Source organism: Chanodichthys erythropterus, chromosome 2, assembly GCF_024489055.1.
Source record: "Chanodichthys erythropterus isolate Z2021 chromosome 2, ASM2448905v1, whole genome shotgun sequence".
NCBI classification, from domain to species: Eukaryota; Metazoa; Chordata; class Actinopteri; order Cypriniformes; family Xenocyprididae; genus Chanodichthys; species Chanodichthys erythropterus.
Genome location: NC_090222.1, coordinates 3,165,104 through 3,185,752, shown reverse-complemented (window position 1 = coordinate 3,185,752; position 20,649 = coordinate 3,165,104). Strand labels below are relative to the sequence as shown.

Sequence of the window (20,649 nt, the reverse complement as noted above, 5' to 3'; positions counted from 1 at the left end):
GAGGTGTTCATAAACATATTGATGTTATTGTATATAGTTAATAAACAAGATTACTGTTGACCTCTACCAAAAGCATCTATCTTTGTTGCTCAATATTTTGTCATACTATATATTTTTAATTAAATACTTAAAATACTATGTAGCATAACCTTAGAGACAATTTATATGCCAACAAAGTAAATATAATTGGAAATAAATAATAAAATAACAACAATAATAACATACTTATCTCTGTAGTCCTTGCTTGTGATAAGTAAAATCCTAAGAAAAAGAAAGAAATATGCAAGACCAACATCAAACGGGATCACTAAAACGAACGATGTTACAGAATTAAAACATTTAAAAATAAAAAAACGATTCATTGTATTTAGACCCTCAAGAGTTGTGTCCGTCTATCACCAGTTTAACCTAACTGATAAACTATCTCCAAAGATTAAGATTAAGTTAACTATATGAATTTGTTAATGATGCTTACCACTAAATCTCATTAGCTAGCTAATTTCACGCATAAACTGCTTCACGTGCTCAATCGTTACTGTATTAAATAAGCGTTTACAAAATGAATTATCAATTAATATTCAGGTAACACATTGCTATATGCTTCGATAATAAGTATGAATTGTAATAATAACTATTAAGTTAACAGTCAATGCCCTCAAGTGAACTCACCTGCACAGTTGCATCCGTTCTTCTGAATCGTCAATCCACCGCAATCGTAAAGTCATCCATTTTCAGTACCAGAGATATTGTCCCATACATTTTCTCAAAATCTCAAATAAAATATTTAAACCTTGAAACAGTCGCTAAATAATAAGAACATCGAAAAAAGAAAGGTGCGGGCATCTGTAGATTACGTATAAGTAAACTACTTATCCCATGATGCATATGGCGTGTCTCGCGATAGTTTCACAACGAGATGTAATATTCATTGTGCTTTTGGCCGCGGAAAAATGTGATACACGTGGATGAATTAGCTTATGAAGAATTTTTTGTTGATCCCTTTAATACATACCTTCTGCAAGATATTTCAGTTACGTTCAAAAAGTGGTGGGTACATGTCCCACCCGTCCCACCTGCAAATTACGCCTATGCCTATTATTGATTGCTATCAGTATGTGAAGAGAGTTTCAACTAGTATAATAAAAAGTGTTCATGGGAAAAAAAGTGCCTACCCTACCTTTAACGGCTGTAGGTTTGTTTTCCTGGAGCGTATACTAACAAAAAAATGGCTAATCAAAGACTGTAATAAGATATCCCAGCCTGCAAAAATTTAATTTACTTGTAAACATTTTCTGAGAGCTAAGACTTGTACATGACCACTGCAAATTTAAAGGGTTAGTTCACCCAATCATGTGAGTACAGTGGTTCAATATTAATATTATAAAGCCACAAGAATATTTTTGGTGCGCCAAAAAAATAAATAAATAAATAACGACTTATATAGCGATGGCCGATTTCAAAACACTGCTTCAGGAAGCATCGGAGCGTTATTAAAGGGATAGTTCACCCAAAAATGAAAATTTGATGTTTATCTGCTTACCCCCAGTGCATCCAAGATGTAGGTGACTTTTTTTCTTCAGTCGAACACAAATTATGATTTTTAACTGCAACCGCTGCCCTCTGTCAGTCAAATAATAGCAGTGGATGGGAACTTCAACTATAACAGTAAATGAAACTTGCTTAGACAAATCAAAATTAAAACCTGCGGCTCGTGACGGCACATTGATGTCCTAAGACACGAAACGATCAGTTTGTGCGAGAAACCGAACATTATTTATATCATTTTTACCTCTAATACACCAATGTCCAACTTCGTTCAGCTTCCTGTTAGTGAGGTCAAAAAACGTGTTGTGATGACGGAAGTGATGTCTCGCCCATATACTTCAATGAGCGCGAGACATCACTTCCGTTGTCAGAGCGCGATCAGACCTCACTAAGGAAGCTGAACGAAGTTGGACATAGTGGTGTATTAGAGGTAAAAAATTATATAAATACTGTTCGGTTTCTCACACAAACCGATCGTTTCGTGTCTTAGGACATCAATGTGCCGTCACGAGCCGCAGGGTTTAATTTGGATTTGTCTATGGAAGTTTTTTCGACTCTTATTGTTCAAGTTCCCAATCACTGCTATTATTTGACTGACAGACGGCAGCGGTTGCAGTTAAAAATCATAATTTGTGTTCGACTGAAGAAAAAAAGTAATCTACATCTTGGATGCTCTGGGGGTAAGCAGATAAACATCAAATTTTCATTTTGGGTGAACTATCCCTTTAATCTTTTGTGTTGAATCACGATTCGGAGCGTGTGTCAAACTGAAAAATGCTGAAATTACGTGACTTTGGCGCTCCAAACCGCTGATTCCACATAAAAGATTCATAACGTTCCGAATCTTCCTGAAGCAGTGTTTTGAAATCGGCCATCACTATAAGTCGTCATTTTGTTTTTTTTGGCGCACCAAAAATATTCTCATGGCTTTATAATATTTATATTGAACCACTGTACTCACATGAACTGATTTAAATATGTTTTTAGTACATTAATGGATCTTGAGAGAGGAAATGTCATTACTGGCTATGCAGGCCTCAATGAGCCATCGGATTTCATCAAAAATACACGGGTGTGGAACGGCATGAGGGTGAGTAATTAATGACAGAATTTTCATTTTTGGGTGAACTAACCCTTTAGTTGGGTGAACTAAAAATCTAAACCCTTTAAATTTCGCGCAATTTTTTTTGACATGACAGATAATTTATGCTGCCTTCACGTGCTATCGGAACTTTGATAATTCCTACTTAAGTCGTGAGCTCATCACATTCAAATTTCGAAATGGGAGGGTGTTTATTTGCCTTTATTTTTACCGAGGAAACGTATATGTACAATAATTCCGAGAGCACGTGAAGGCAGCATTAATACATAAAACGTAGGCAAAAATCTATTTCATGTCATGAAATTGAGGCCATTTTCCCAGCACATTTCATTTATTGAGTGTTTATAAAATGAAACGCAGACACTGATGCCCAGTAGGTGTCGCTCTGGCGCTCTGGTGTGATATGGCGCTGCTGCTGCGCTGTCTCCACTCACTGAACCCGGCCGCCATTTTGAAATCCAAATCGCTCACACTACACCCACTCTATAAACTGGAACTATGCCGCGGGGCCGGCCACGAAAACAAAGGAATAAAGATGACAACGAGACCGGTAAAGTCAACCACAGCCTCACAAATAAAACCCTCACACAATAAGCTGCTCGCTGAAGTGCGTAGTGCATGGCTAAAATGGGGCATAAGTTTAGAGAAAGGCGTTTGAAGCGCGTGTATATAGTCCCCGGATATGGCGCTGTGGTGTGTGCGCGCGCGTGTGTGTCGTTGTGTTTGTGCTGCGGGAGTGATTGCGGCGGAATGATATTAATAACGTGCTCGTGTGTGCTGGAGATGGAGATGCTCTGAGAGCTTCAGACGAACACAAACATCTCTTTAAAACGCGTTTAGAGCCGCTGCTAATGTTAGCTAACGCTTCCGTGCGTGTGTGAGGATGGGTGGAACTTGTCGAGCTGTTTTGGGGATAATGTACATATGCTGTGATGATGATGGTGCCTTACATAGTGAGTTTTACTGATCTGAAGATTACACAGATCAGTGTGGGTTCACTAATGTTTACTTGCTCTCCAGACTTTACTGACCAAACCCTCCTGAAGACGACACTGATCTTTCTCTTACTGTAGTGCTAAACACAAACGAGTAGCTCTAACCTGTGGAGTTAAACACCCATCTGTCACTGTCGAATATTATATGTAATAGTAGCACGATTTCCACAAACAGCCACTTTGTTAATACCCTCTTAACTAGTCCTGACTAACTAGCACTTAAACAAGGGTTAATCACCAGTCTTACTTAGTGGATTCAAATTAGACCTGTTATAAAGTTATGACCAGTCTTGAAGAAAATTATAAAGTCTGAACAGTTTATGCAACACTGCTAAAGTAACTTTGCAAAACATTTCATAACATTTATTGAAAAGTTGCAAACTAAATAACGATAAAGTGGTTCTTCAGTTATCTTCTTTTGTGTTCATCAGAACAAAGAAACTCATTCAGGTTTGGATCTGCCTGAGGGGAGTAAATGATGACCGAATCTTTATTTTTGGGTGAACTATCCCTTTAAGGGACCCAGAAGCCCTTGAAACCTTGAAACTAAACAACTTTAGAAAATTCACAACTTTATTATAGTGTTCTAGTGTGCACTTAACTGTATTTTCATTATGTGTTTTTGGATGTCATTCAGACGGGAGAGCTAGACTATTTATTGTAGTTTATAAAGTATTGACTTTAGTTCAGGAGTCTGAATGGTGTATTTCCTATAAACTACTACTACTGCTATTCAGGTTGAGTACGTAAACTCTTGAACAAGGTCATTTTTATAAATTCAGCTAATATTTTGTATTATGGACTGTATGTAAACCTTATTCAGAGCTTATTCAATAAAAAACAACAAATGTTTTGATGCCTCTTATTTTGTTATTATTAACATTTGTAGTAACATTTGTCAGATTCTGTGAGGTGTTTGTAAATTACACTAGACAGAAACTTTATTACTGGAATAAGATTATTCACTGACATTAAGCAGTTGAAGCTGTTAAAAGTGTTTTCTTGGATCATGTTTTGTCTCTCCCCGGATCCACTATGATTATTTAATTAGCTAAACTATTTGATCTTCTGTGTCTTAGCTCAGATTTATTATTTAAATGTCATTTCTTTTAACATTCTTTATTTTAACTTATTTTAGTATAGTTTTTTTTAAATTATTGTAATAGACTTTAATTAATCTCATGAATTATCATGATGGACCAAAATTAGTTTTTGATTTGTGTGTTTTGAAATATAAACATTTAAACGATTGCAGTTTTCATGTCTGATTTATTCAAACATGCATTAAATAATGAAGAATCGGTAACAGTTAAGTAAAGAAATGTAATGAATATGTAATGGTAAACGTGATTTCACCAAATACAACACGTTTCTGGATCAACATCCAATCAACCAATCGGATTTGAGGGACAAGTTTACCATTTATGTCAAGTTTAGGCTTACAGCCTGGGTTAGGTGTTATTCAACTATCATTTCCCTCTGATTTTAGGGATAAGTTATGGGTAGGGTTAGGTTTAGGGGTTGAGAAAATGTTAGGGCTAAATTTATAATGTTGTTCCAGGATCAACAAAATATGTCTTATTTGGCAAAATCACGGTGACCAAAAATATATGCTCTCTAGAATTTTTTTCTAGCTTACTCTTGAGTTTGTGGTCATTGAATGGCTTTTCTGAAGCAACCCTGCTGAAAGAAACAACCAAAAGCAGCCGAAGCTCATCTTAAAGCCTGTCATAGCTGGTTTCGCAGGCGATAAACGATAAAAACATTGACCGCTAATCAGAATCCACCCTGCTTTAAAGCTTGAGCATCATTAAAGCATCATCCGCTGGTGTGGACACAAATACAGTCATCATTATAGTTATTGCTCCTGGTGTAAACAGCCTTTAGAGAGGTTTGTCCTCTTCTTCAGATGGTCAGGCTGGGAGACCAGCTAAATCCAGATAAATCTCCGCGGTTGAAACACTGACTGATTGATTACAGGAGTCATGATTGATTTCAGTTAGTTGTTCTGTATCTTTCAACATTCCTTCTGATGTTCCTTCATGTTTATTTGAGTGAGTGAAGAGTGAAGTGACATGTGGCCAAGTATGGTGACCCATACTAGGAATTTGTGCTCTGCATTTAACCCATCCAAGTGCACACACACACCGTGAACACACACCCGGAGCAAATGCACTCAGCATTTGCTGCTGTAACTAGTAGTAAAGAGCAAGAGATGATCAGTTAAACTACAGCGATCCGTCACCACACATTGAAGAGACACAAAACACATTTATTGACTGAATTTAGTGATGAAACTGACCGAATATGAAAGCAGAGACTTTGTTACATATCAAAAGTATCAAAGCACAAATCTGTGATTTCATTGATTATTGAATGGGAGGTCAGCTTCAAATGTTTAGTGAAGTTTGAACTGATCCCAGGAGAGAATACTTTGTTCTTTTCTCATTCACTCTTTTTATTGGGCTGCAGATGGAGGTCAGGAAGCCGGATCAGAGAACCAGAAGCCTGCAGAGAACAAATGTAATATTTGCTCCCAGAATTTCCCCAGCGAGAGTCAACTTCAGAGACACCTGCGAGAGCATGAGGTCAACGATAAGGCAAGAGACTGCACTTCTTCATCATCATCGTCATCCTCTCACACATGATCTGGGATGCACTGATATATGACCATATCATTTAACTCATGCTTTATTTTGAATATATTTTGCCATATATTCAAATAAATATAGTTCATTAAAATAACAAAATTATATTTTTAGATAATTCCAGAAGTTTAAATAATGTTTTATGGGGTTTACACTTTACTAGCTATGAATTTACAGGAATTTTCTAGTTATTTGTGAGCTCAACATAATAACTAGAAAAAAATCAATTAGTTCTGAAAATTTTCATGATTTTCAGGTCTAGAAATCACACTTTTAAATTGTATAATTGAATGTATCTATATTTCATTACCTTGAGAGAGAGCCCTAGTTCTTAAATAAAAATACAGTTGTTCTGGGAAAAATATGCCAGCTTACACCTTGAAGCTGTTTTAGCTTATTTTGAAGCTTGTTTTGTCTAGTTTTGATCATCACTGATTCACATGCTCACATAATCCTCTGACACTCAGTTTGTTACACCAGTTTCTCTAATTTTCTGTGTGGCACAAGAAAAAAAGGTGATGATGTGTGACGTTTGTGTGACGTTTCAGAATGCTGCTTCGTTGACTTTAAAACCTGTCTAATGTAGGGTTTACTGTCATTGACATTTTTTTGTTATGCGTTGGTCCTGTTTTGATAGAAACACTCTTAAATGATTAGTTCACTTTTAAATAAACTTTTCCTGATAATTTACTCACCCCCATGTCATCCAAGATGTCCATGTCTTTCTTTCTTCAGTCGAAAAGAAATTAAAGTTTTTGATGAAAACATTCCAGGATTATTCTCCTTATAGTAGACTTGAATGGGCACCAGACAGTTGAAGGTCAAAATTAGTTTCACTGCAGCTCCAAATTGTTCAGAACAATCCCAGATGAGAAATAAGGGTCTTATCTAGTGAAACCATCACTCATTTTCTGAAAAAAAAATTGAAAATTATGTAAGTTTTAACCTTAAATGCTCATCTTGAACTAGCTTTCTTCTTCTTCTCCTCTATTAGAATTCCAGCAGTGTAGATGCTGCTAAGCGTAATACTGCCCCTCCACAGGCCAAAGTTTGAATTAATTTTTATATGCAATATGCTAGTTCAATAGTATATAACAATTAGTTCAAACTTTGACCTGTGGAGGGCAGTAATACACTTAGCAGCATCTACACTGCAGGAATTCTAATAGAGGAGAAGAAGAAGAAAGCTAGTTCAAGATGAGCATTTAAGGTTAAAACTTAAATAATTTTCAATTTTTTTCATAAAATGAGCACTGGTTTCACTAGATAAGACCCTTATTTCTCATCTGGGACCGTGTTGAACAGTTTGAAGCTGCAGTGAAACTAATTTTGACCTTCAATTGTTTGGTGCCCATTCAAGTCTATAAGGAGAAAAATCCTGGAATGTTTTCATCAAAAACTTTAATTTCTTTTTGACTGAAGAAAGAAAAACATGGACATCTTGGATGACATGGGGGTGAGTAAATTATCAGGAAAAGTTTATTTAAAAGTGGACTAATCCTTTAAGGTGTTTTATTGGCTTTGATGGTTCCATGAAGAACCTTTTATGAAATCTTTCCATTCCACAAAAGGTTCTTTACAGTGGAAAAAGGTTCTTTAGATTTTTTAAATGTTCTTCACACTAAGAAAAAATGGCTCTTTTAAGAACGGTTCACTGAAAGGTTCTTTGGGGAACCAGAAATGGATCTTCTCTGGCATTACTGCGAGGGGGAAAAAAAGCCTTTTGGAAGTGTGATGGTAAATGTGTTTGTCATGAACTGCTGATAACTCTCCCTCACTTCTCCCTGTGTGCAGCCGTATCGCTGTGATCAGTGTCCGGTGTCCTTCAATGTGGAGTACAATCTTGGCCTTCATAAATCCACTCACACCACCAGCGAGCCCAAATGCCCCGTGTGCCATAAGAAGTTCTCAAGAGTGGCCAGTCTGAAGGCTCATGTCATGATCCACGAGAAAGAAGAGGTCGGGCAACTTCCATTAATTAATTCTCAGTTCACCTGTAAAATCAGTCTTTCAGTGTCTGCTTGCGCTCTCTTTAGCAGCAGTGTCTGTTTGTGTTGTCAGAACTTCCTGTGCTCTGAGTGTGGAGATGAGTTCATCCTGCAGAGTCAGCTCTCTCTGCATCTGGAGGAACACCGGCAGGAACTCAGTGGAACGAAGTCGCACACCTGCAAGACCTGCAGCAAAGAGTTCTCGTTGCAAAACCAGCTGAAAGAACACTTGAGAAGCCATGCCAAGATCAGGTGTGACCGCTGAATTAGTGCTGTTGTCTTGAGACAGAGATGAAAACTCTGTCATCGTTTACATTTGCCTTCCTTTCTTCAAAAGCCAAATGTTCACATAGCACTTTTGCATGCAGCCACAGTTCAAATATTATTTATAGTCATACTGAAATGGATAATTCACTTTAGATCATTCAGACATTTGTATTCTACGACAAATATTGTTTCAGTCACTCAGTATGTATTTTTAATAACATTACAGTGGTGTAATATTATGAATTTGATCATGTATTTATATATTTGGTGGTGAGTGCAGTCCGTCTGTAGAGACTCCGCCCACACACTCTTCTGATTGGCTCTGATTTTGGATCGATTTGATTGCGAGTGCACTGCGCTTGCACAGAGACTTGTTTGTGATTGATTTTGTCGCGTCTCGCAGTCATGTGGCGTTTGCTGTGGACAGACGAACTACTTGTCTCTGTTGTCACAGTATGTCACTAAGTAATGTAGGGATTGCAAAGAGGCTGTTGGTGCAGTAAGTAAAAAAAACTATGGCTGTGTCTCATTTCAAAGGCTGCGTCCTCCAGAGGTCCATTTGTTGGCCACATACATCATTGACTCTGTATTTCAGTAAAGTAACCATTACATTCCAGCATCACAAAGAAATTACAACTATTTACACTTCACAAGAAATAACGATCAATTTTATAATGGTTGCTTTTCCTAAACAAGACATCCTTGATGCCTTCGAAACTTATATCTGATCCAACAGTAAACCTGCAAAATGAAGTCAAGTCAAGTCACCTTTATTTCTATAGCGCTTTTTACAATGCAGATTGTGTCAAAGCAGCTTTACATTGATAACTGGTACATAATTTTAAATAATAGTGTCAATGCAGGCACATCAAAGCACTGTTGAATAAATGTCAAGAATACTGTTGAATATCAAATGTCAAGTCAAAAGTCAAGTGTCCCCAACTTAGCAAGCCAAAGGCACAGATTCACAACGTCTTCAAACCGTGCATCCATCACAGTGGACATTACTTTTCTCTGGTGTTATTTTCTTTTCTTTCTCTTTCCACCCAAATTGCAAAAGATTATTAAATGGGGTGCTGCTCAATCTATAAGTCTATCATGTCAGTCTATGACTGTTTTCTGAACAAGCACGTCACTTGCCGACTTTGTAAATGGTTATATGGAAAAACTAGACATTATATATGAAACCACTGAGAATCACATACCGGACTTGAACACAACAAACTCACACCGAAACATGCACTTTTGTTTTGTATGTGTGAATGAATTCAGATGTACTATTTCAGTTCAGCTCTGTTGTTCATAATTGATCCTCACTTCATTTCATTTTAGGCCTATTATAACAAGTTCAAGGAACTACAAGAACATCGATCGGAGAGGATTCAAGAACATTTGCCACCACTGCGGGAAGACGTTTAAGAAACCCAGTCAGCTTGTGCGACATATACGCATTCACACAGGTGAACACACATAGACCATTTTTATCCTTCAAAGGAGAGGAATATTCTGTTTGAGCATGTGTTTTTGTGTGCTTCAGGTGAGAGGCCGTATAAATGCTCTCACTGTGGAAAGGCCTTCAACCAGAAGGTGGTGCTGCAGACACACATGGTGCGACACACCGGAGAGAAGCCTCACATGTGTCTGCTCTGTCCTGCCTCTTTCTCACAGAAAGGAAACCTGCATTCGCACGTTCAGAGAGTTCACTCTCAGGTAACATCATTATCTTTGTAATGCAAATTGTATGTGTGTGTGGGGAGTATTTATAATCAGCTGTCATTCAATTTAACAATCAATTTATCACGTAATGGTTAACACTAATACCACAAAAATGTGGAGAGCTCCAGATATGTATATATTGATATATTGTTGATGAAATCTCTCTGTTTGTTTTTAGGCTGCTGGTGCTCCACTCTTCCCCTGTATGGACTGTAGCTGCGTCTACAAAAAGCTTGGCAGCCTCAATGCTCACATCAGCAAAATGCACATATCAGTAATGGAAGTTGAGGAGCCAACAACACAGGTGAGTTCAGTGTGTTCCTGTATGAGATAAACTCCTCTTTAAAGAGGATGCATCGACTACAGCATCTGTCTTTAGTGTGTAATGTTGCTGTTTGAGCATAAAAAAGTCCCTCCAGCAGGAGTTCTTCTCTATATGAGTGTCAGTGTTTCTGAAACACCTCCATTGAGTTTTCTTCACAATATTCCTCATTTAAATAATTCATATGCAGAATAAAGGGGCGGGGCCTGGTTGAGTTAGTTAGTAGTGTGTTGATGTATGGTAAGGGGCGGGGCATTTCCCAAACACCAATCGCAACACACTGCTCCAGCTGACCAATCAGAGCACATTGTGCTTTTCAGAAGGAGGGGCTTCATAGAGACAGGAACTAAACAGAGCGTTACTGACAGACTGGGAAGAGAGGAGCTGCAACAATGGAGAATATGAGGAAGATTCAAGCATTTTGTTCTCAGTTACACAAACAGCTCACCTGTAATGTATGACTCTGTCTTCCTGTTTTTCAGAAGGGAAATGCAAGGGTTGATCAGGGTCCAGTGGGCTCGGAAGGGGCGGAGGGTGTGACAGATGTGATCCAACAGCTGCTGGAGCTGTCTGACCATGTGACTGCAGACAGCACTCAGGCTCCTCCCCCTGGGCAAGCCATAGGCACGGCCATCAACCAGGACATCCTACAGGTACACAAGATCCGTTCCAGTGAAGAGGGAGTAAGGGTGCGTCTCAATCCGCTCCCTAGGTCGTCAGTCACTACACTGCGTTCCAAATTATTATGCAAGAGACAAATCAGTAAGATTTCAGTACAATAAACATTCAGATTTTAGTTTTTCTAAGAAAATGTTTGTTTGTTTATTTATCCATGTCTTTTTAGATAACGGGTATCAATCTCAGACAAAATAATTTGCCAGATCTATGGAAACCCTACTTAGAGGTTGTTTCACATTATTAAGCAAGTCACAGTTCTCATGCAATATGGGGAGGAAGAAAGATCTTTCTGAAGATGAAAAGCATGAAATGGTGCAATGTTGTGCAAAAGGCATGAAAACAACTAATATTGTGTGAAACTGAATGAAGATTATTGAATTATCATAAGATTTGTGACTGATTTAGAGCACAGCAGAACTCGGTCAGATAAAGGCTTATTAATGAAAGTTCCTGTCAAAAAAATCTATTGTATTGAAAAGGCAGCTATAAAAAAAAAGCCAGTGTTGAGCAGCAAACAGGTATTTGAAGCTTCTGGTGTCTCTGGAGTCTCAAGAAGCTCTCCATGCAGGCTGGCAGTTGTGCATAAAGATGCATTTCAGCCACAACTAACCAAACCTCACAGAGAAAATATTTACAGTGGGTTTAGAAATACATGAAGACTCATTTTTAAATAGTTTTATTCACTGAATAATGCCGTACTACTACTGGATGGTCTAAATGGATGGATTCCTGGATGGTTGGTGAATGGCCACCACTTTCCAATAAGACTGCGATGTCAGCAAGGAGCTGGCGGGTGATGATTTGGGTTGGAATATTGGGAAGTGAGATGGAGGGTATTGAAATGACTTTTGCAAGATATGTGGAGTTCATAACAGGCCATTTTCAGCTATGGTATAAAAAGGAGGATAGTGCATAGTACAATGCACTATGCACTATCCCATGCTGCAAAAAACACCACAGCAATAAAACTGTTTGTATTTCTACAACCACTGTAAATATTTCTCTCTGTTAGGTTTGGTTTGTGGTGTCTAAAATGCATTTTTATGCACAACTGCCAGCCTGCATGGAGAGCTTCTTGAGACTCCAGAGGCACCAGCAGCTTCAAATACCTGTTTGCTGCTCAACACTGGCTTTTTTTATAGCTCCCCTTTTAATACAATAAATTTTCTGACAGGAACTTTCATTAATAAGCCTTTATCTGACCGAGTTCTGCTGTGCTCTAAATCAATCACAAATCTTATGATAATTCAATAATCTTCATTCAGTTTCACACAATATTAGTTGTTTTCATGCCTTTTGCACAACATTGCACCATTTCATGCTTTTCATCTTCAGAAAGATCTTTCTTCCTCCCCATATTGCATGAGAACCATAACTTGCTTAATAATGTGAAACAACCTCTAAGTAGGGTTTCCATAGATCTGGCAAATTATTTTGTCTGAGATTGATACCAGTTATCTAAAAAGACATGGATAAATAAACAAACAAACATTTTCTTAGAAAAACTAAAATCTGAATGTTTATTGTACTGAAATCTTACTGATTTGTCAATTGCATAATAATTTTGAACGCAGTGTATATAGTGTTCATGAGTTGGTAAGGACCCTGGATCACTACACCGCGGGACACTGATGAATGGTTTCCAGTGATATGACAACATCCTCGTTAAACAACGCCACTACTTTTATTTACATCAGTTAACTGTTAGTTAAGTGACCCAATCACAGCAGTGGGCGTTTCGTTTACATCCAAGTCTTAAAGGAGACCGAGGGCTAAAATCAGGGTAGAAAATGGCCTTTTATTTCTAAATTATTATTTTTTGACATAAAAATCTTACTGACATAAGCTCCTCAGGAAATACTAAAAGTAATTTAGAAATGGCGTTCATAATGTGGTGTTTTCACAGCAAGCTCTGGAGAACAGTGGACTGACTGAGATTCCAGTTCAGCCTGAAGCTCAGAGCGGCTCAGAGAAGCTTCAGACGGACACAGTCGCCCCGGCTTCGGCAGGCGATGGACCGCCGCCCTCCAAAATACTCATGACCGACACCGTTATCAAAAAGGAGAAAAGAAGCATTATCAAAAAGCCTCCACAGATGCTAGGTATGCTTTACAGGCCTGGAACACTTTCAGTGAATTATCCTCTAACTACATGGATAAATCAAGTCAAGTCAGCTTTATGTTTATAGTGCTTTATAAAATAGAAACTGTTTCAAAGCAGCTTCACAGTAATAAACAGCAGAATCTGAATTTGCGTTAATTTGCATCATTGATTCTGTGTTCTTCACCGCAGTACAGCAGATGTGATTTCTGTGCTTGTTTTCAGGCACCATCAGGCAGGAGAATGGGGTGAGGTGGCACGGCTGCCCCTACTGCTCCAAAGAGTTCAAGAAGCCCAGCGATCTGGTGCGGCACATCCGCATTCACACTCACGAGAAACCCTACAAGTGCAAGCAGTGCTTCCGTGCCTTTGCGGTCAAGAGCACCCTGACTGCCCACATGAAGATCCACACCGGCATTAAAGCCTTCGAGTGTCCGTACTGCATGAAGTGTTTCTCCACGTCTGGGAGCATGAAGGTCCATCAGCGTCTGCACACCGGTGAGAACAACAGGCTTAAAGGTGCCGTAGAATCAAAAATTGAATTTATATTGGCATAGTTGAATAACAAGAGTTCAGTACATGGAAAAGACATACATTGAGTTTCAAACCCCATTGCTACTGTTACGTAACAGTCGGGATCATTAATATGTATGACCCCAATATTTGCATATGCCAGCCCATGTTCAAGGCATTAGACAAGGAAAGGCAGTATTAACGTCTGGATCTGTGCACAGACAAGGTAAGCCAGCAAGAACAACAGCGAAATGTGGCAGATGGAGCAATAATAACTGACATGATCCATGATATCATGATATTTTTAGTGATATTTGTGAATTGTCTTTCTAAATGTTTCGTTAGCATGTTGCTAATGTACTGTTAAATGTGGTTAAAGTTACCATCATTTCTTACTGTATTCACGGAGACAAGAGAGTCATTGCTATTTTCATTTTTAAACACTTGCAGTCTGTATAATTCATAAACACAACTTCATTCTTTATAAATCTCTCCAACAGTGTAGCATTAGCCATTAGCCACAGAGCATAGCCTCAAACTCATAGAGAATCAAATGTAAACATCAAAATAAATACTTTACTCATATAATTCGAAGCATGCATACAGCATGCATGACGAACATCTTGTAAAGATCCATTTGAGGGTTATATTAGCTGTGTGAACTTTGTAAATGCACTGTAATATAGTTGAGAGCTTGTGTGGCAGGGAGCACGCCATTTAAAGGGGCCGCAGCCTGAATCGGTGCATAGTTAATGATGCCCCAAAATAGGCAGTTAAAAAAATTAATTTAAAAAAATCTATGGGGTATTTGGAGCTGAAACTTCACAGACACATTCAGGAGACACCTTAGACTTATATTACATCTTGTGAAAAAGCATTCTTGGGCACCTTTTAATAAAGGAGCGGGGCCTGCTTGAGTTGGTTAGCTGTGTGTTGAAACTGGCAGGTATGGTAAGGGGCGGGACATTTCCCAAACATGCTCGAAGAGCAAACAAAGCAAAGCTTACACTTCTTCAACAGCTGCCAGATCAGAATGTGAAAATAGGTGAAGGGGCAAATGTGCACATCACTTGGAAAAAATGGCTTGACTTGTATGTGCCTTTCCTCAGGTGTTCGGCCGTTCCCTTGTCCTCACTGCGAGAAGTTCTTCCGTACATCCGGCCACAGGAAAACTCACATCACCTCTCACTTCAAGAGTATCCACCATAAAAAACACAAGTTCCCCCGAAAACCTCACAAAACCAGAGTGTCCCGGAGCAATCTGCCTTTGCCTGATATACCTCTCCAAGAGCCCATACTCATCACAGACATGGGTACGAACACCATCTCTCTCCAAAATAACAGTACCTGACCTTGTAGTTCCTCTCATGTATCATCGTATTCAGTTTAAATCAGGGTCAGAAATTAACCCTTGGGCCAAAAATGCCACAGAAAGTGACAAAAATTCCCCTGAAAGAATCTCTGTGTTATTAAACCTTTGGAATATTTCTATTCTAGGCTATTTGTGATGTTTGTTTGGAAAAGAAATGTAAAAATCCATTTCAAGTGAATATTTGCATTCGTTAGAAAGGTTAATCTCTGATGCTGATATACACAATGCTGGGCCTCTTTCTCTTCATTTTTGATCGCGGTAAACACTTTTGTTCTACATTTAGGCATTCTTTGTTAGTTACTGATGTCTGCAAAATGCTTTAAACAGGAAGTGTTAAAAATTGTTATCCACAGCACAGGTAAACTGATGCTGATATTCTCAGAACTGGCTTTAATTTGCTTTAACTTTCTGTAAGATAAGACAGCTTAAAACACTTTGATGAGTCTGAACAGTCCTGTGGTCACTGTGGAGGTGCACTGAAGTATTATTGATGTGTTGCGTTGCCTGTCTCACTGCAGGACTCCTGCAGAACCAGAGCTCACGGGCCGCCCTGCAGCAGTACCTGGACATCGTGGAGAATGAGCGTCCGTATAAGTGTGGATTCTGCAGCAAAGCCTACAAGAAGTCAAGTCACCTTAAGCAGCACATCAGGTCCAAGTCATGCACAGTTAAAAACATACGGATTTACATTTTAATAAGAAATCAGGCAAAATCTTTTTACCTTGAATAACATGAAAATTTTTTTTTTTTTTTTTTTTTTTTTTTTTTCGTGTTTTTGCTGTTTGCATTCACTTGCTAAAACATAGCATGATGATGCTGTACATTCAGTAGCACCTCAAGAAGCACTTCTCCAGAAACAGATTGAATGGATGTAGTCAGTGGCAACAAGATGAATACTGTAGCAGGATGAGAGTTTGGGGTGTGGCTACTGTAGCTGGAGGAGAGTTTGGGGCGTGGCTACTGTAGCTGGAGGAGAGTTTGGGGTGTGGCTACTGTAGCTGGAGGAGAGTTTGGGGCGTGGCTACTGTAGCTGGAGGAGAGTTTGGGGTGTGGCTACTGTAACAGGTGGACAGTTTGGGGTGTGGCTACTGTAGCTGGAGGAGAGTTTGGGGCGTGGCTACTGTAGCTGGAGGAGAGTTTGGGGCGTGGCTACTGTAGCTGGAGGAGAGTTTGGGGCGTGGCTACTGTAGCTGGAGGAGAGTTTGGGGTGTGGCTACTGTAGCTGGAGGAGAGTTTGGGGCGTGGCTACTGTAGCTGGAGGAGAGTTTGGGGTGTGGCTACTGTAACAGGTGGACAGTTTGGGGTGTGGCTACTGTAGCTGGAGGAGAGTTTGGGGCGTGGCTACTGTAGCTGGAGGAGAGTTTGGGGCGTGGCTACTGTAGCTGGAGGAGAGTTTGGGGTGTGGCTACTGTAACAGGTGGACAGTTTGGGGTGTGGCTACTGTAGCAGGATGAGAGTTAGGGGTGTGGCTACTGTAACAGGTGGACAGTTTGGGGCGTGGCTACTGTAGCAGGATGAGAGTTAGGGGTGTGGCTACTGTAGCTGGAGGAGAGTTTGGGGCGTGGCTACTGTAACAGGTGGACAGTTTGGGGCGTGGCTACTGTAGCAGGAGGGGAGTTTGGGGTGTGGCTACTGTAGCTGGAGGAGAGTTTGGGGTGTGGCTACTGTAACAGGTGGACAGTTGGAGAGTTTGGGGCGTGGCTACTGTAGCTGGAGGAGAGTTTGGGGCGTGGCTACTGTAACAGGTGGACAGTTTAGGGTGTGGCTACTGTAGCTGGAGGAGAGTTTGGGGTGTGGCTACTGTAACAGGTGGACAGTTTGTGGTGTGGCTACTGTAGCAGGAGGAGAGTTTGGGGCGTGGCTACTGTAGCGGGTGAAGAGTTTGGGGCGTGGCTACTGTAGCTGGAGGAGAGTTTGGGGCGTGGCTACTGTAGCTGGAGGAGAGTTTGGGGTGTGGCTACTGTAACAGGTGGACAGTTTGGGGTGTGGCTACTGTAGCAGGTGAAGAGTTTGGGGTGTGGCTACTGTAACAGGTGGACAGTTGGAGAGTTTGGGGCGTGGCTACTGTAGCTGGAGGAGAGTTTGGGGCGTGGCTACTGTAACAGGTGGACAGTTTAGGGTGTGGCTACTGTAGCTGGAGGAGAGTTTGGGGTGTGGCTACTGTAACAGTTGGACAGTTTGTGGTGTGGCTACTGTAGCAGGAGGAGAGTTTGGGGCGTGGCTACTGTAGCGGGTGAAGAGTTTGGGGCGTGGCTACTGTAGCAGGAGGAGAGTTTGGGGCGTGGCTACTGTAGCAGGTGAACAGTTTGGGGCGTGCTTACTGTAGCGGGTGAAGAATTTGGGGCGTGGCTACTGTAGCAGGAGGAGAGTTTGGGGCGTGGCTACTGTAGCAGGTGAACAGTTTGGGGCGTGGCTACTGTAGCAGGTGAAGAGTTGGGGCGTGGCTACTGTAGCAGGAGGAGAGTTTGGGGCGTGGCTACTGTAGCAGGAGGAGAGTTTGGGGCGTGGCTACTGTAGCAGGAGGAGAGTTTGGGGCGTGGCTACTGTAGCAGGATGAGAGTTTGGGGCGTGGCTACTGTAGCAGGAGGGGAATTTGGGGCGTGGCTACTGTAGCAGGAGGGGAGTTTGGGGCGTGGCTACTGTAGCAGGAGGAGAGTTTGGGGCGTGGCTACTGTAGCAGGAGGAGAGTTTGGGGCGTGGCTACTGTAGCAGGAGGGGATTTGGGGCGTGGCTACTGTAGCAGGGGGAGAGTTGGGGCGTGACTACTGTTGCAGGTGAAGAGTTTGGGGCGTGGCTACTGTAGCAGGATGAGAGTTTGGGGCGTGGCTACTGTAGCAGGAGGGGAGTTTGGGGCGTGGCTACTGTAGCAGGAGGAGAGTTTGGGGCGTGGCTACTGTAGCAGGAGGAGAGTTTGGGGCGTGGCTACTGTAGCAGGAGGAGAGTTTGGGGCGTGGCTACTGTAGCAGGAGGGGATTTGGGGCGTGGCTACTGTAGCAGGGGGAGAGTTGGGGCGTGACTACTGTTGCAGGTGAAGAGTTTGGGGCGTGGCTACTGTTGCAGGTGAAGAGTTGGGGCGTGGCTACTGTAGCAGGTGAAGAGTTTGGGGCGTGGCTACTGTTGCAGGTGAAGAGTTGGGGCGTGGCTACTGTAGCAGGTGAAGAGTTTGGGGCGTGGCTACTGTTGCAGGTGAAGAGTTGGGGCGTGGCTACTGTAGCAGGTGAAGAGTTTGGGGCGTGGCTACTGTAGCAGGTGAAGAGTTGGGGCGTGGCTACTGTTGCAGGTGAAGAGTTGGGGCGTGGCTACTGTAGCAGGTGAAGAGTTGGGGCATGGCTACTGTAGCAGGTGAAGAGTTGGGGCGTGGCTACTGTTGCAGGTGAAGAGTTGGGGCGTGGCTACTGTAGCAGGTGAAGAGTTTGGGGCGTGGCTACTGTTGCAGGTGAAGAGTTTGGGGCGTGGCTACTGTTGCAGGTGAAGAGTTTGGGGCGTGGCTACTGTAGTAGGTGAAGAGTTTGGGGCGTGGTTACTGTAACAGGAGGAGAGTTTGGGGCGTTGCTACTGCAGTTGTTGGGGCTGGAGGATGTTTAGCCACTATAGGATCATGATTGACACATTACAAGAAAAGGATATTTCATAATTGACATAGATTAGCAAATTGGAAAAAACAATCAGCTTCGTTTACAGAAGAGCAAGCCAAAATTCACTGCATTAAGCCCTTCAAAGATTAAATGGGTCGCGAACATGTCAACATGAACATGACATTACGATGTTACGCTCTACAATGGTATCATGCACCCATCCAGAAAGATATAAGATCCAGTCTATAATGTTTACTTTGACATGTCAGACTGAAACAGTTGTGGTGCGTCTATAAATGTGTCTGGTGCAGATGCGTTGGATGGGTTGATTATAAGCGAGACGTTCATGTTTGCTCTAGACAGAGTGTTTACTACTCAATTACTTACTCTTGACACATAGAAACAGCTAAAAGTGTTCCTTATATGTTGGATGCTTTATTGCTTTATTGTTGGATGCCTACATTTATCTGTTGAGACATGCCTTTACGAGCAGCCGTACAAGCGGTGATTGTGATGTTTGAGCTGGGGCGACACGTGTAATGGGCGTTTGCATGTATGCAGTATTTTTGTAATTCTGCTATGTGCCACTAGTGTCGCAGAAACTACATACTTCACCTTTAAAATGAAAACATGAAACTGTGTGTGAGCTGAAGTGTTCTGATGGCTGATGTGGGAGTTTCCTTTGTTTTGCAGATCACACACAGGCGAGCGTCCGTATAAGTGCCTGCAGTGCAGTAAAGGATTCGCTTCGTCCGGCGTACTAAAAGCTCATATCCGCACACACTCTGGCCTCAAAGCCTTCAAGTGCCTGCTGTGTGACACCACCTTCACCACCAGCGGCAGCCTGCGACGCCACATGACCACCCACAGCGACATACGGCCCTACATGTGTCCTTACTGCCAGAAAACCTTCAAATCCTCCCCCAACTGCAGAAAACACATGAAAACACACAGGTGATGCTTTACGCCTGGATCATGTTTGTAAATAAACAATCAAACACCTGAAACATGTCCAATGTCGATCTTGTACATGTAATTGATTAGCTTTAATCATAGGTTATTTTATCAGTAATAAAGCTATAGCGAAGTCTCCATTCAGCACCACTTTCATACATTGATATAGTGATGATGATAATGGGATGTGATGTGTGTTTGTTGTCAGGTATGAGCTGGCTCAACAGCTGCAGCAGCAGCAGAGCTCAGATGACATGCAGCCGCCCGCAGCTGTGGTGGGCACAGGGACCCAGAGCATGTTGGAGGTGGTGGGAGACGGCCAGCAGGTGGCGCTGCCCACTGCACTTGGGGAAGATGCCCTGCAGGAATCAGGTGAGAGGGACACAGGCTCTTTTCTCCAAGGCTGCATCCACAATCACGTACTTTCCTACTATAAAAAGAGTATGTAACAAAAGAAGTATGTCCAAATTCACAGTATTCATAAAAGAGTAGGCAAAGTACCCAGATGACCAACTACTTCCGGCGATATTCTGAAATGTGCTCATGATGGACAATTTACTATTCCATGAGGACACAACTGACGCTGGTAGGTCACATGATAATGACAACATGGTGAATGCAGTATGTCCGGATTACATTCATACTATATAGAATGTACTGTTTTAGCAGTTGTGAAGTAATTACTCATTCAAAATATGTACCTACTCAAGAGAGTGTGTGATTTTGGATGCAGCCCAACTATAATATCTCTTTTTTTTTCTCGTGAAACAAATGAAATGTGCGATTTAGTTAGTAAGCGGGACGGTGAGACTGGAAACCATGTATGTTTGATGGTTTGAGTAGCAGGTACAAAAATGGATCTACAGTACAAAAA

The 20,649-nt window shown here is 41.2% G+C and overlaps 1 protein-coding gene across 3 annotated transcripts in view; it reads left to right on the top strand.

Annotated features, from left to right (window-relative positions):
- Positions 1-3,111: 3,111 nt before the first annotated feature.
- The window catches only part of LOC137029904 (zinc finger protein 236-like), a 35,928-nt gene continuing 18,390 nt past the window's right edge, over positions 3,112-20,649 (top strand). For all 3 annotated transcript variants that reach the window (XM_067399690.1, XM_067399700.1, XM_067399708.1), the window contains exons 1-14: positions 3,112-3,197; positions 6,115-6,242; positions 8,085-8,249; positions 8,352-8,530; positions 9,878-10,005; positions 10,083-10,255; positions 10,440-10,565; positions 11,066-11,236; positions 13,168-13,363; positions 13,587-13,859; positions 14,984-15,187; positions 15,765-15,897; positions 19,515-19,775; positions 19,984-20,147. In XM_067399690.1, coding sequence (XP_067255791.1) covers positions 3,146-3,197; positions 6,115-6,242; positions 8,085-8,249; positions 8,352-8,530; positions 9,878-10,005; positions 10,083-10,255; positions 10,440-10,565; positions 11,066-11,236; positions 13,168-13,363; positions 13,587-13,859; positions 14,984-15,187; positions 15,765-15,897; positions 19,515-19,775; positions 19,984-20,147 — 2,353 coding nt within the window. In that variant the 5' untranslated portion in view covers positions 3,112-3,145. The remainder of the gene's footprint in view (positions 3,198-6,114; positions 6,243-8,084; positions 8,250-8,351; positions 8,531-9,877; positions 10,006-10,082; positions 10,256-10,439; positions 10,566-11,065; positions 11,237-13,167; positions 13,364-13,586; positions 13,860-14,983; positions 15,188-15,764; positions 15,898-19,514; positions 19,776-19,983; positions 20,148-20,649) is intronic.